Source organism: Mizuhopecten yessoensis, unplaced genomic scaffold (genome assembly GCF_002113885.1).
Source record: "Mizuhopecten yessoensis strain PY_sf001 unplaced genomic scaffold, ASM211388v2 scaffold7473, whole genome shotgun sequence".
NCBI lineage: Eukaryota > Metazoa > Mollusca > Bivalvia > Pectinida > Pectinidae > Mizuhopecten > Mizuhopecten yessoensis.
Window position 1 is genome coordinate 2,586,861 of NW_018407065.1, and position 15,177 is coordinate 2,602,037.

The following is a 15,177-nucleotide window of genomic DNA, read 5'->3' on the forward strand; positions in this document are numbered from 1 at the left end:
CGGACACCCTTATCAAACATGATTAACCTCGGACACCCTTATCAAACATGATTAACCTCGGACACCCTTATCAAACATGATTAACCTCGGACACCATTATCAAACAGGATTAACATCGGACACCCTTATCAAACATAATTAACCTCGGACACCCTTATCAAACATAATTAACCTCGGACGCCCTTATCAAACAGGATTAACCCCGGACACCCTTATCAAACATGATTAACCTCGGACACCCTTATCAAACATGATTAACCTCGGACACCCTTATCAAACATAATTAACCTGGGACACCATTATCAAACATAATTAACCTGGGACACCATTATCAAACATGATTAGCCTTGGACACCCTTATCAAACATGATTAACATCGGACGCCCTTATCAAACATGATTAACCTGGGACACCATTATCAAACATAATTAACCTGGGACACCATTATCAAACATGATTAACCTCGGACACCATTATCAAACATAATTAACCTCGGACACCCTTATCAAACATGATTAACCTCGGACACCCTTATCAAACATGATTAACATCGGACACCCTTATCAAACATGATTAACATCGGACACACTTATCAAACATGATTAACCTCGGCCGCCCTTATCAAACATGATTAACCTCGGACTCCCTTATCAAACATGATTAACCTCGGCCGCCCTTATCAAACATGATTAACCTCGGACCCCCTTATCAAACAGGATTAACCTCGGACACCCTTATCAAACATGATTAACCTCGGACACCATTATGAAACATGATTAACATCGGACACCTTATCAAACAGGATTAACCTGGGACACCATTATCAAACATGATTAACCTCGGACACCCTTATCAAACAGGATTAACATCGGACACCCTTATCAAACATGATTAACATCGGACACCATTATCAAACATGATTAACCTTGGACACCCTTATCAAACATGATTAACATCGGACACCCTTATCAAACAGGATTAACCTCGGACACCATTATCAAACAGGATTAACCTCGGATGCCCTTATCAAACAGGATTAACCTCGGGTTTCCCTACAATAAGGGCAATAAATGTATAATCTTCCTTAACTTCTTAACTTCCTGAATAGTTTAATGTCATGTTTCACTTAAAATCACAATTTCCTTTGATTAATGATATATGATATGAAGAATTTACAAAAATTCAAGAAGACATTTCCTTAAGATGTGCACGTTGATCCCTGGGACAGCATAGCTTAACTTTCAGTTAAATCATCCACACATAATCGGGATTGAAATATTTCATGGTTTTTTTAGAATCTGGAAATGCATGGACAAAACATTATAATATAGCTCTGCAAACACACTTATAATAACTTACATAATATAATTACAAAACAGTCCTAAAGATTCTATATTTGTTATATATTCAAATCTATACAATGATTTCATATATGATATATATGTGTACCATGACTGTATATGTATGACATACTAAAGATATTGCCTTAATATAAAACTGATTCAAATCAAATTCTATACTCTATAGTACACTTTAGTATAGGATTTGATGAACACTTTCTGGTGACTGTTTACACTCACAAATGTGACACATTGAAAAAATCTTATCCGACAACATGTTCCGATAACATTTACTCTCTCCAATCAAGTGACATCTTCAAAAATCTTATCGGACACCATGGAATTGTGACCTTTTTAATGCTCCTTATTTTTCCTAACATATCTATCTGTTTATGTTTGTCCCAAATAAAGCTTTCTATAATTCCTGGACATACAAAAATCTTATGATGACTGTTAACACAGGACATGATTGAATCTTATACTTCTCTGCCATATTGTCAAATAAACATTGCAACATAGCATTCATATTGTGCTTAAGGTCATTGGAGTGTATTGATAAACGGAAACAGGAAGCACATCCCTAGTTGAAAATCCAATGTAGGGAGACAGTATCACAATTTCTGCAAATTCTAATGTTTAATATTAAACTGATGAATATTGTATGTTTATTATTGACAGAACAGTGTGTTCTCTCAATATGAAAGTATTTCATGGCAATCCAGGCATTAATTCAGGGTTTTTTTTATCAATGAGTCACATGTGTCCATTTTCTGTACTTCAGGAACCCGGCTACCTATTTCACTACTGTGAAGTTTTTCAAAAACGATAACTCTTACCTGCAATTTCTATGTGTATATGGTTTTATAATAAAATGTCAATTTTTATATCGTGTATAGAGAATTAATTTTACACAATTTCAGCATTTATTAAATTGATATACATTAATGCAATACTAATATATGTCAGTATCATTTTTATTGACATTATTTTGTAAAAATATTGTGTCTTTCATTTTTTTCTTCAAAATTCACTCCTTTTTACATAAATTTCCATTTAAAATCCTAAAAATTCTGACAACCTATATTTTTTTTTGTGGCAGAAAAGTTTCTTTACTTTAAAGCAATATAACTACAAAATTTGAAGAAATTCTACTGAGAAATGGTGACACAATCCTATTACCTTAAGTCAGTATAACGAAATATAATTTACCTGTTATAAAGGGAAATAACTCCTATTGTCAGCCAGTTCAATGGGGATTTTGGTCCCGCTGAATATACTGCTTTTACTCACTGGCAATTGTTTCCATTACATGAAAAGAGTGAATATCTTTCAAAGTTCTCTATTTATACATATACCAGTGTGTATTTATAGAAACAAAATGGTATTAAGGACTTTACCAAATTCTAGATAATCTTTAAAACATGGAGCCTGTTAATGTATGTGGACCAACGGGTTTGTCTATTTCTAAAATGCACAAACCTGACATTGACGGACCTGCAAATGTTAATGCAGGCCTTGAAAGCCTTTGTCAAGGCTCGCCAGATAGAAACATCAAATCACTAGGTCCTTCCCTTTTTCATATATGAACAACTCTTGTACAGGTACATCGGTTTGGAACACGATAAAAAGGCAGCCAGCTGTGTAATTTGAGAGCTATCTCCCTAATTTTATTCATATTTGTTAACCAATACATTATCTCAGAACAAGCAGTGTTACTGTGTTTATCAATGTATTTATTCCTGTTAACTTTATTAAAATTAATTAACCTTGTACTATAACGAAAGACCTTGTACAGTGTAGAGCTCTTTTTGAAGTGGAGATACTTATCACAGTTAGGTAGCATGCAGCTTTTACTCCAGAGACATATACCAGTAACACAAGAGTTCTGAGGAGCAAATCTGAATGAAAGGTTTCCGTAACTCTGCAAATATCACAGATTCACACATACAGCTTTAACTCCAACGATACATGCGGGTAAATAAAGGTTTTTTAAAAGTAATTCTCAACCAAAGCTGTTAGTAACTCTGCCGAAACTGAGATCCACATATATAGCCCCAACTCCAGAGATATACAGGTAACACAAGGTTTATTGACGAGGAATAACCAATCAAACATGTCCATTACTCCACCAATCCACACATCTTTGACGTTTATCAGGAATCTGCAGTATTACTTGTGTCTTTTTCTGCCTTAGCTTCCTTTTTAGCTTTTAAAGCCTTTTCCAGGATTCTCTTTTTCCAGTCTTTATAATCAACATTTCCACCACTTTCCTCTGAATTATCTGTCTTTGCTCGCTTGCTTTCCTCCTCTGCAAAAGTAAAGGTTTGTTTTTTTATAAAGAATGACACCAATCTCAACCTCTATGTGCCAGGTATTAATAAAAATAATTTGAGGTTCTTAATACTCCCTATAAACTGCTTTAACTTAGGTTGTCTCAAAGCAGTTCACTAGTTATTATCCATGGTTATTGAGACTTTGCAACCAGGCAATATCTTTCTCAACTCCCAGCTGGTGCTGCTATTTCGGTGCTCACAGCTAGCATTCAGCTAGCGCTGCCCAACCACGTACACATTTACAGCTGAGTAGACTAGAACAAGCGGAGTAAAGTATCTTGTTCAAAGATATAACACAGTGCCGTGACGTGACTCGAACCTGCAACCCTTTGGTCACGAACCCAGCGTCCTACCACTAGACTACCGTGCCTCCAAGGTATTATGGCTGTTACCTAAAGCTATCTGTGCTGATTGGAAGTGAGGATATAAGAACTTAGCTGCTAGGCTTCTTGTAATTCAAGGACCATCTAAAACTATGAACTGTACCAGCCTCTTATGATGTTAAGCTTCCACAGGTAACGGAGACTTAAAACTGTTACAACTCTTCTTGTTGAATACTGATAATGCAAATACAAAATGTTATCATAGGGAAGACATGTTTTCCCCAAATTTCATATATCAGGTATATATATTTACCTTGCATGTGACGCTCAACATCATCCATTAATGACTTTGGTCGTTTCTTAATAGCTGTTGATTTTACCTTGCCTTGTTCACCTAATAAATGAAAAACAAACAAAAAACTGAATGAACAGAACTGAATGAATCTTTGGTTAATAATATAAGGTCTCTGCAATTCTTCATTTACAAAAACTCTAAATGTTCAGATAGCAAGTCTTATTCAATCTACTAATTCTTGCCCAAAATTGTATTGATATGATTTCCTATGGCTAGTTATACTACAGCATGAAGCTTAGGATTCATTTTTTTTGTTTTTTGGCTTTTAAATTAAATACAGTTTCATCTGTAATGAAGTTGCTATGACAAGATGAAAAATGATCTGCAATTCTAACCTTGCTATGAATCGTGAACAGTATCAATTCTAACCTTGCTATGAATCGTGAACAGTATCAATTTTAACTCTGCTATGAATCGTGTACAGTATCAATTCTAACCTTGCTATGAATCGTGTACAGTATCAATTTTAACCCTGCTTAAATCGTGTACAGTATCAATTCTAACCTTGCTATGAATCGTGTACAGTATCAATTCTAACCTTGCTATGAATCGTGTACAGTATCAATTCTAACCTTGCTATGAATCGTGTACAGTATCAATTCTAACCTTGCTATGAATCGTGTACAGTATCAATTCTAACCTTGCTATGAATCGTGTACAGTATCAATTCTAACCTTGCTATGAATCGTGTACAGTATCAATTCTAACCTTGCTATGAATCGTGTACAGTATCAATTCTAACCTTGCTATGAATCGTGTACAGTATCAATTCTAACCTTGCTATGAATCGTGTACAGTATCAATTCTAACCTTGCTATGAATCGTGTACAGTATCAATTCTAACCTTGCTATGAATCGTGTACAGTATCAATTCTAACCTTGCTATGAATCGTGTACAGTATCAATTCTAACCTTGCTATGAATCGTGTACAGTATCAATTCTAACCTTGCTATGAATCGTGTACAGTATCAATTTAAACTCTGCTATGAATCGTGTACAGTATCAATTCTAACCTTGCTATGAATCGTGTACAGTATCAATTATAACTCTGCTATGAATCGTGTACAGTATCAATTCTAACCTTGCTATGAATCGTGTACAGTATCAATTCTAACCTTGCCATGAATCATGTATCAATGAAATCCCTGTGATTGCCTCCCTTATGATTATCTCCCTTTAAGATCTCTTAAGGACCCGTTTCCTGTGAAAAAAGAGTGTTATTTTCCACCTTATTTGGTCCTTTCAAATTTCAATTGGAAAATCTAGTAGCAAATAATTTATGTTCATTTCTTTTGGCAAGGGTTCAGAAAAAATCACTGACATTGACGACAATGATAGATCATTTCATTTTTTTTATGAATAAATGCACTCTTATTTTGTGCATGGGAAGTCATCATGAAAAGAGAAACAATAAGTAAATGAAAATATGCCCTATTCATACTTTCATGCAGACATGCACACAGTAAAATTTCCTTAGTGCCTAGTGGATTTTTTCTGACACTAGGCACAGTGCCTAATGGTTTTGAATTTCTAACCTGAGTCCTGATCACATAAATAATGTTTAAATAATTTCATATAATTGCTGTTACAGTCGTAAACACGACTCCTTTTTTTTTTTTTTTTACAAAACCTTTGTAAAAAAAATGAATGAAACAATATCCCCATCTACCTTCACTAATATCAAGTGAGCTGCAAGCAACAAACCACATTTTTGGCCTTATAACCAATGCTTCCCTTAAATAATAATATCAAGGTAATTACCGATGATTGTCTCCACTTGTTTTTCCAGGTCTGCCACCAGGCGGTCAAATGTTGTACGCTTGATACTACACACTTCCACAATTTTTTTTCTGTCAACTTTTGTCTTCAGTTTCCTAAAAACATGTTCCAAATAAATAAAAGAATAAGTTAATACATTTAGTTTTAGATAATGTTTTTGTTGAATTTGTTGTTGGATATTAACAGAATACATCCCTGATGTGAGGTATGGACAAGGTTATTCTAACCCTCGGGATAAAATATTGAGCAAAAGACCCTCGGCACAGCCTCGGGTCTCCTGCTCAATATTTTATCCCTTGGGTTTGAACAACCTTGTCCATACCTCACATCAGGGATGGATTCTATTTCTTGCTTATTACCTTAAACCCGCAAAAACAGCTGTTCTTCTAGTTAAGTTGTAAAGTGTCCGCACATTTCTCATTTGCATATGAAGCCTGGATGGCAATCGTCAGTAACGTCAATGACCCTGACCGACCCCAACAAGTCATAAAATGACCCCGAAAGGTCACTATAATTCCCCTGCCAGTCTGCGCGTGTAAGCGATCTAGACTCGTGGGTCGTATAGAATACTCCAGCACCGCTGGAAATGCGGATATCTCAGTCTAGTATGCAAGAAATTTCAGTCCTATATATAGTTCTAATGCAATGGCAATCGGATCACAATCCCATTCTATTTGTCGAAGGAAGTCCCTTTTTTCAATATAACGCAAAGGATATACAACAGCTAGAACTTCACAAGATACAAATTGGTGACCACAAACAAATAAAGACTACAGCTTTGCAGGAGAAGGGTATATAGAAGGAAAACCTACAAGTTGAGTTCAACCACTGCTAACTACATACATGTATATATTGTTTCAGCTAGCATTGAATTCAATCACCATCAAATGTATTCAAGGCAAAATTGTCAAAAGAAACTAGGAGAGAAAATTTCAAATTCGACAGTTTGCATTTTAAGGAAGATAAGTCCAGTACCAATTCATAGCAAAAGTGTTAGGTAGCATATAACCTTAATTACATTACACTCATCCTACTTAAAACAGTTACCTGCATGCAGCATACAGAGCCGAGGCTTGGAACATAGGGGCAGAGAAGTCCATCTGTGTACAAGATTTACTGTTGTGACTTTGTTCATATCTGTAACACATGGACATACATGGATACATGTAAAAATTGTCGCCAACAGTTCAAGAAACTAGATGCTCCCAGGGAACAATAGTAAATTTAACACAACAAATTGAAGACAGTGACATTTATGTTGAAATGACTGATGGTAGACTGATTAAATCTTAACTGAAAAGTCAGTTAGTGGTGGATTTATTTGTTCTTCCAAGGATTTCAGGAGGTGGTCAGAAAATGTAACATTATTATCAAATTATTGTACACATACAGCTTTAGACTTGAAGCACTAGACATACTCACTGACCCAACTTGACTCTTGTCAATCTTTTATAAACAACCCACAACAAATTTTGTACAAAATAAACAAGAAACATGGATGGCGATAATATCTGTTGGTTTTTAATCACATTTCCTACACTTTGATATCTGGATGCAACAGCTGACTATTTGCACAAATAAGTAAGTTGTTAAACTTCATTATCTAATGAAAGACACATTGCATATGACTTAGTATAAAATGTACAGTTTTACCCAAATTACATAATTATGATGAACTACAGTCCAGATGTTTCCCTAGTCAACAGAAATTTTACCTCTGAAGGGCCTGTTCAGCTAGAGTTACTGCCCCTGAGCAGCCAAACTGTACCGCCAAGTCTTTGATGGTCTGTTTCACCTCAAGCTCCAACATACTCTCCAGCGCCCTCAGACCATTGGCATACACCTTCTTGTTGACACCGGACAGTCGAATGGCTTCTGTCTGTAGTAAACAAATAAATGGTTTCATGTACAACTCCTCCTCAAAACTCAAGTATATGATGAAATCTGGAGAAAGACAGGTTAGAAAATGTTTCACTGACATGTTTTATTAACATGAATACAGTCAGGCCAGGCAAATTAATTGTTATTTTTTGCATTAAATCATTTTTTCATTTTAGGTAATAACGGAACTGCTTTTCTCTCTTTCGGACTTTATCATAGTGCTGTTCAAAAGTCTAACAACATTAAGGTACCAGTGGATCAGACCTTGGTGAGAGTCTGGCCGGTAGCCGAGGCTGCCAGGTCCAGGCACATGATGAGGGGGCAGGATCCTGTGATACCAAGAGCAGCCAATGATCCACTGCCAACACGTACATCCATCAGCTGCTGCAACTCCTTGGCCTTTCTGAAAACATAAAAATGTCATTTCAGAACACTGCTTTCCTGTAAAATGTAAAATGTAAATGTAGAGTATGAAGATCCATGTAGTGCAAGTCCTTGGCATGTACTTGAATTTGCTGATTCTTGTGTATGGTAATGGAGTGTTTATTACTGTTTGATTTCAGTATATTTTGGTGAAATTGTGAAAATATGCATATTGCAATTTGTCTGGATCGAGTTTCATGAGTCAGTCCTCTTCCCATCTGCTATAGTGTAATCAGTGGCGGACCCAGGTGGGTTGTCCTATATATAGCTATTTGCCCGGGCAACACCCTTTTTTCTGTGTCCAAAAACTATCTGGACCAAGGTTTTTGAAGATTTCCCTCTATTTCATATGGGATTTCTTTTTTATATCAAACATACCTTGAACTATGATGTTCTATGGCTTCTCTTTGCCAGCAGTTTGAATATCTATATATGCCTACGGGTGTTGCCCAAACAAAGAGTCCACTAGCTTAGGGCCTATTTATACTCTCAACAATAGGGGGTCAATCCTCCATTGTCTATATATTCGGAGGGTCTCCAGTCAGGTCAGTGGTCTAGCTAGGCTCACCGGACTGACTCTAGGGGCTTGTTCTCGTTTCCCCCACTTTTTAAAATATTATTATACCTTCCAACTTATAAAGCCAAAGAATGTGTAGATGTACGGATTCGAGTTAAACAAATGCGATATTTCATTGGTACATATTTTGTGAGGTAAAATTTTAAGGATTCTCCAAAATCAATGATATTTTTATACAATAAACATTTTGGAGAGTTTTCCACTGAGGTCCTTCAGAAATTCCTTGTTTTATCAATGGTAATAACACATTTTGCTGAGAAATACATGGATTTAACCAAACATCACTAAGACCTAGATTATTCAATTCATCTGTTACTGCTTTAGCCCAGTTGAAATCATTTTTACTACAACATTTTAATTTTTTTTTATAGGAAGTGGATATGATACAATGTTCAGATTATAAGATCTTAAACCAATATTTCATCATTCTAATTTCAAACTAGAGGTAATCGTCCCAATTCAAGGTATACCATGTTGTTATTGGCCGATTTCTTCACTTTTAGTAATTTCTTTCAAAAATGTAAATGTTCATGTTCAATCTCTGGAGCTTTGTCCATACACCAAATTTCACTTGCATAAAAAAGGATACTGCTTACATGTGTATTGAAACGGTGTAGCATAGTTTTTACATTTAAGTTTAATGATGAACATTTTGAAAATAATACAAACATGGCTTTTCGTCCTTGGATAGCTAATTGTTTTTGGATACAAGTGAATTTATTATTGCAATTTAGAATAACACCTAGGTAAGGAAATTGATCCACACAGTCGACTTTACTTCCATTGTAATACCATTTTTCATCATTATGTAATCTTCCACCTTTTCTAAAAACTACAATTTTTGTTTTTTCTGTATTTACAGTTAAACTCCATCAAGATGAGTCTGCAGACCCTGTACAGATTCCGAAAAAATAACCAAATCATCTGCGTACATTAACAGAAACAAACTTAACTCACCAAAGTCGTAATATGTTGCACCGTTTTCAATAAAGGATATTTCAAAATCATTGATAAAAAGTGAAAATAGTGAAAAGTGAGATAGAGATATCTGTATTTTCACCTGTGGTTTCAGGTACACATGGTCACCAGGAGTGATTTATTTTACCAATTAAAAAATATAAATTTCAAAATTGTTAAAGATAATGAAGTACCCTCCTTAGAATCACTTCATCAGGTGATTAATAACCAATGTTAGCAGCTGAATCTAGAGAAAAGCCATCCCTCCCCCTAAACTTTGACAAGTGACCATTTTAAGGGCCAGACATAAATATCAACATTTTAACCAAAAATCTACATTTTTACCATTTTCTTACAGAATTTGTTAACATTTGATTCGCTCGGCCATCATAAAATATAAATACTCTACGTGATAAAATATCTTATCTTATCTCTTTCTTCTACACAACTTTCTTCTTCCTAATGTCTCCCTTGACAATGCCTCACTTTTGGCCTTTAGTTGAGCGTTCGCCCCTGTGAGGAAGGCTTTGGGTTCTGTCCCCTGGCCGAGACATACCAGAGTCGGTAAAAATGGTAGTTTCTACTCCTGCTTAACGCTCGGCAATTTAGGAGTGGGACGACTGGTTTGCCCGTTGTCAGTATAATGTGACCGGGTGGGGTGCCCTGCTAGGTGTCTTCGGCAGTATGTTTCAGTGAGGTAGCAATATAAAGCTGGCATCAGTTCCGCACTATCACAATTGCAAGGAAACAAACATGAACATATATCAGCCTACCAAAACACACACGCATACATCTTGCACATGTACAGGGAAGGTCGTCCTTAAATGACCATTGATGTTGATAGGACGTTTAACAATACTGTAACGTGTCAGCCCCGTATAAATGGGTGATTTCAACCACCGCTGTTTCGGCCCTGCAGCCGATTTGTTTACATATTGCCGTACGCCTGTGTGACGGGTTTTCACTACATAAATAACACCAATGTCCATTTATTAGTCCAAAATGTGTTTGTACATAAGTTTTAAAGGTTGATTATTCAAATTACAACTACAGAACATTGTAGAAATGATTTATAACTTCCCTGCTAATTTCGTGTTAAATCGACCACTCGTTAGCATCTCAAACACCTCTCAAGACCGCCATTTTGGAAGCTGACTATGCGAGATGCTCAAAACTACTTACATTGATTCTTTAACTTCCTAGGGTTGTAAGTCACTGTAGATTGATGGACATTAAGTAATTATGATATTTAAAAGAGTATGCTAACCTTTTTGGATACTGGTTATGTCTTTTAACGACGTCTTAGATGTTTAGTCAGTCGGAGAGGCCTCTCGGACCTCTCTCGGCGACCTCTCAAGCGTTTCGATAACTCTTACCGGCGTCTGACGTCACTACCGAAGGGAATTCCCTAAACTTGGTATATTTTTAATCCGTAACCTTAGCGGCATTAAATAGTAGTTTTACATGTATTTTTATACTCTGTAGCATTATTTTAACGTAAAGCACTTATTGTTTGAGCGGATATTATGAGAGGCCGTGTGTGATAAGGTTTTATTACTTTTACATGCAATCCTATGAGAAAGTGTCCCCGGACCTCTCCCGTCTGATCACCAGACCTCTCCTGAGTAGTAATATTTGGAAGGTTATAAATACAGGTCGGATCAGACCTTTTTCTTTAGTTCATCACTGTCTTCGCTGGCAGACGGTCGCCTCTGAACAGGTCAGACTTAGGAATCTCTCATACTTTGGGTTTAGGCTTTACTGCTTACGTCATTTATAGTTCTATTTATAGACACAGTCATCGAATATAAGGGGATATCCCGGTATTTGGCTATTTATAGCTGTATTGTCATATTATTACAAATTATCTTAATAGTTGAAGCTATCTTGTATTTTTGCTGGTCTGCATATCAGATTATAATTTAGGTGACTTAGAATATTAGGCTCTGGTGATTAGTGGGAGATTGGTACAGGAAATACAGTCAATTAGTGTATAATTTGGGAATAGTTGTGTACAATTTGTCAATCACCTTTGTTATTGTCTGGTGCAAGAACCTGTGTTGATGCCTTGTTTGTATTGTAATATTATACTGATCTGTACTCTGTAAAGATACATTGTTATTTAACTTGTTCCTTTAATAAATTATATTTGTACCTGTCAATTGGGCTCTTGGTTGATATTTAGAGTTTTCGCATAGTAAATTAGACTGCTAGACTATTTCTGACCATTGTTCTCGGACCTGACATAGAGGAGATATAACATATTCGACCGTGATAATCCAGGATCCAGGAAGCACACTATATTGGTGAAACAAGAACCCCATACTTCTTCGACGGCGGCCGGTGAGACGTGGGCACCGGACGCGCGCTCGTTACAATACTAAACCAAACCAAACGTATTACATCTTCAGAAAAAAAAATATACTCGCTCTGCTCGGCAGTAGACTAGAAGTAGATTTGTCCCAATCTCAGCAAAAAGGAAGTTCTATATTTTTTTGCTGACAGAAGGTAGTATACAAGAAGAACCGATATGGCAATTCTAATTTACTAGTTTTAGATAAGTGCAAAAATTTCTCTTTTTCAAAATTAATCCCCCCCACACCCACCCTGCTGATGCTAGTTTGTCTATCATCTTTGTTGTTGATCTTTTGTCAAGTCGTCTGCAAATAATGGATGCGTACTGTACATGTTCTAGAAAACACATACAAGTACTTGCAACCAATGACAGACACATGTTAAAGAAATCTTCCTACACACAATCAATAGAACCTTCTCCTGGTTACAGCTTTACAATAAAAAGATACTACAGTAGATGACTTAAAGGCACATATTATCCCCTATGCAACCCATGAAGCTTTCAAACACGCCTACATTAATCATTGTTTATAATAATCAAATCCCTGCAAAATGAATAGTTTTAATAGTCAGTATGCTATCGATACTTGTACATGCCACATCCTAAAAAGATCAAAAGTCAAAGTTCTCAAGAAAAAAATGTTCACAGCATACGAACTGGTTGACAGATATCCTGTACATAAGCTTACTCTATCGTTCTGAGCGACGAAATACCCAGCTTTGACGACATCACATTTATCGGCTGTTTACTCATGTTTGTTGTCGTTGAAATTTTGTCAACTTTCCCGCGGTGTTGTTTTATGTTGTAGCTCTGGCCCGCTGGAACGTTTGTGTCAGGCGATCACACACTGATAGTAGGGAAGCGTGCTGTTCAACAAGAAAGCAATTATAAATAGAGAAAAGGTTGACGGATATAAAATGGAAACAGCCTGACTTTCTTTGGCGTACATAAAAGAGAACATGCCCTTTTCTTGTACAAAAGTACAATAACACAATTTCATCTATTACATTATATAAATATCTTATATGTACGGATCATTGATGCTGAACTAAATATAATATTTTGACAATAAAAAATAATTATCATTCTAGAATGTGACACCGTGACATCATATACAAAATAGTAATGAATTACTCCTGATACAGACCATACCCTTTATAAAATGAAGCTAATTTTAGTTAGCATTGCATTAAATGATATTTTTTAAAGCAATCGATTTTGTAATAATCCGGAACTTTTCATCGTCTCTATTCCATTATAGAGCAATTAGTTTCGGTGGTAGGTAAATCTTGTACGCCGCTCCCGCTCCCGTCCCAAACCCCGTCCCGGGAATATAGAGATATTTTAATATCTCATTAACGCGGATCGTTTATATTTTTTTATAAAATTATACAATAATTTCAAACATTATTTTCTAAATGTGGCAGTTACAAAAATGTCTATTTATCATCTAATAATTTAGAGATCGACGATAATGTGTATTTCAAGGGGGTAAAACTTGTACGCCGCAGTCAACCGTGAAACAAGAGGCCCAAGAGGGCCTGTATCGCTCACCTGAATATTTAAGCAGTCATAGCAAAATATTCTCATTAAATATTATATTGCACTAAAAAAAATCCCTCGCAAAATTTGTTGGCTCCATCTGTTGAAACTACCAGCAAAATATTATTATAAGATTCTATGCTTTTTTATTCTTCTTCAGAAGTTGCCTGACATATTTTTCCCTGTGATCTTGTAAGTAGGTTAATGTCATTTTCCTTCTCAAATTGGATAGCTCTATTCCAAAAAGCTACCAGCCAAATCTTATGAATCCCATTCCTTTTAGTTCTCAAGGACAAATCCATTAAAATGTTGTTGACCTCTGTGACCTCTAAAGTAGGTTGAGGTCATTTTCATTCCCAAACTTTGGTGAGCTCTATCCCAGGAAGTCACCAGCCAAATATTATAATTTTATGTCTTTTAATTCTTCAGAAGAAGTCATTTGAAGTGTTTGACATATTTGAACGCTGTGACCTTGAAAGTAGGTCAAGGTCATTTTCATTCACAAACTTTGTTTGGCTCTTTCCCAGGAGGCCACCTGCCAAATATTAAGATTTTATAACTACCAGTTCTTCAGAAGAAGTCGTTTAAAGTGTTTGAGATATCTGCCTCATGTGACCTTAAAAGAAGGTCAAGGTCATTTTCATTCTCAAACTTTGTTCGGCTCTTTCCTAAGAAGCTACAAGCCAAATATAGAGATTCTATACCTTTCAGTTCTTCAGAAGAAGTCGTTTGAAGTTTTTGACATATTTGACCCCTGTGACCTTGAAAACAAGGTCATTTTCGTTCTCAAACTTTGTAGGGCTCCTACCAACGAAGCTTTCAGCCAAATATCATGACTCTAGGCCTGTCCGTTCTTCAGACGAAGTTGTTTAAAGGAAAAGTTGACGGACGAGGACGGACGGACGACGGACGCCGCACCATGACATCAGCTCACTTGCCCTTCGGACAGGTGAGCTAATAAAACTATCCCTAGAAAAATGTAAATCTGACAGATCTCTTACACATCTATTATGAAACCATCTGTTACAGCCAGAAATGAAAAAGAAATAATGAAATAGTTGTATTAATTTTTTTAGCACGAGTCTTGACGGAGTGATGTCCCCTGAGCACGGGTACGGGAGTTAACAAAACTCCCGCGATCACAACAAAGTCAAAATTCCATGTGATATATGTCGTTTATTGCAACGAGGTATTTAGTTCTATATACCTGAACATAACATGTTTCTTTTCTCTTAATATCTAACTATACGTCAGTGATTTTCACGGTTGACAGCGGCGTACAAGTTTTACCCCCTTGAAATACACATTAT

At 36.1% G+C, this 15,177-nt stretch overlaps 1 protein-coding gene and 1 long non-coding RNA gene across 2 annotated transcripts in view; both read right to left on the bottom strand.

Moving 5' to 3' along the window:
• LOC110453636 overlaps positions 1–1,040 on the bottom strand; it is a 2,558-nt gene extending 1,518 nt beyond the window's left edge. The window contains exon 1 of the long non-coding RNA XR_002463299.1: positions 28–1,040. This is a non-coding gene — a long non-coding RNA (uncharacterized LOC110453636). The remainder of the gene's footprint in view (positions 1–27) is intronic.
• A 1,938-nt stretch (positions 1,041–2,978) lies between these two features.
• On the bottom strand, positions 2,979–13,181 carry LOC110453658 (origin recognition complex subunit 6-like). The gene is made up of 7 exons (XM_021502700.1): positions 13,014–13,181; positions 8,277–8,415; positions 7,847–8,010; positions 7,179–7,268; positions 6,114–6,226; positions 4,310–4,390; positions 2,979–3,648 (listed from the first exon to the last, which is right to left on the bottom strand). Exons 1-7 carry the CDS (start codon positions 13,076–13,078, stop codon positions 3,494–3,496), a joined length of 807 nt encoding a protein of 268 aa, XP_021358375.1. The 5' UTR covers positions 13,079–13,181; the 3' UTR covers positions 2,979–3,493.
• Between the last annotated feature and the right edge of the window lie 1,996 nt (positions 13,182–15,177).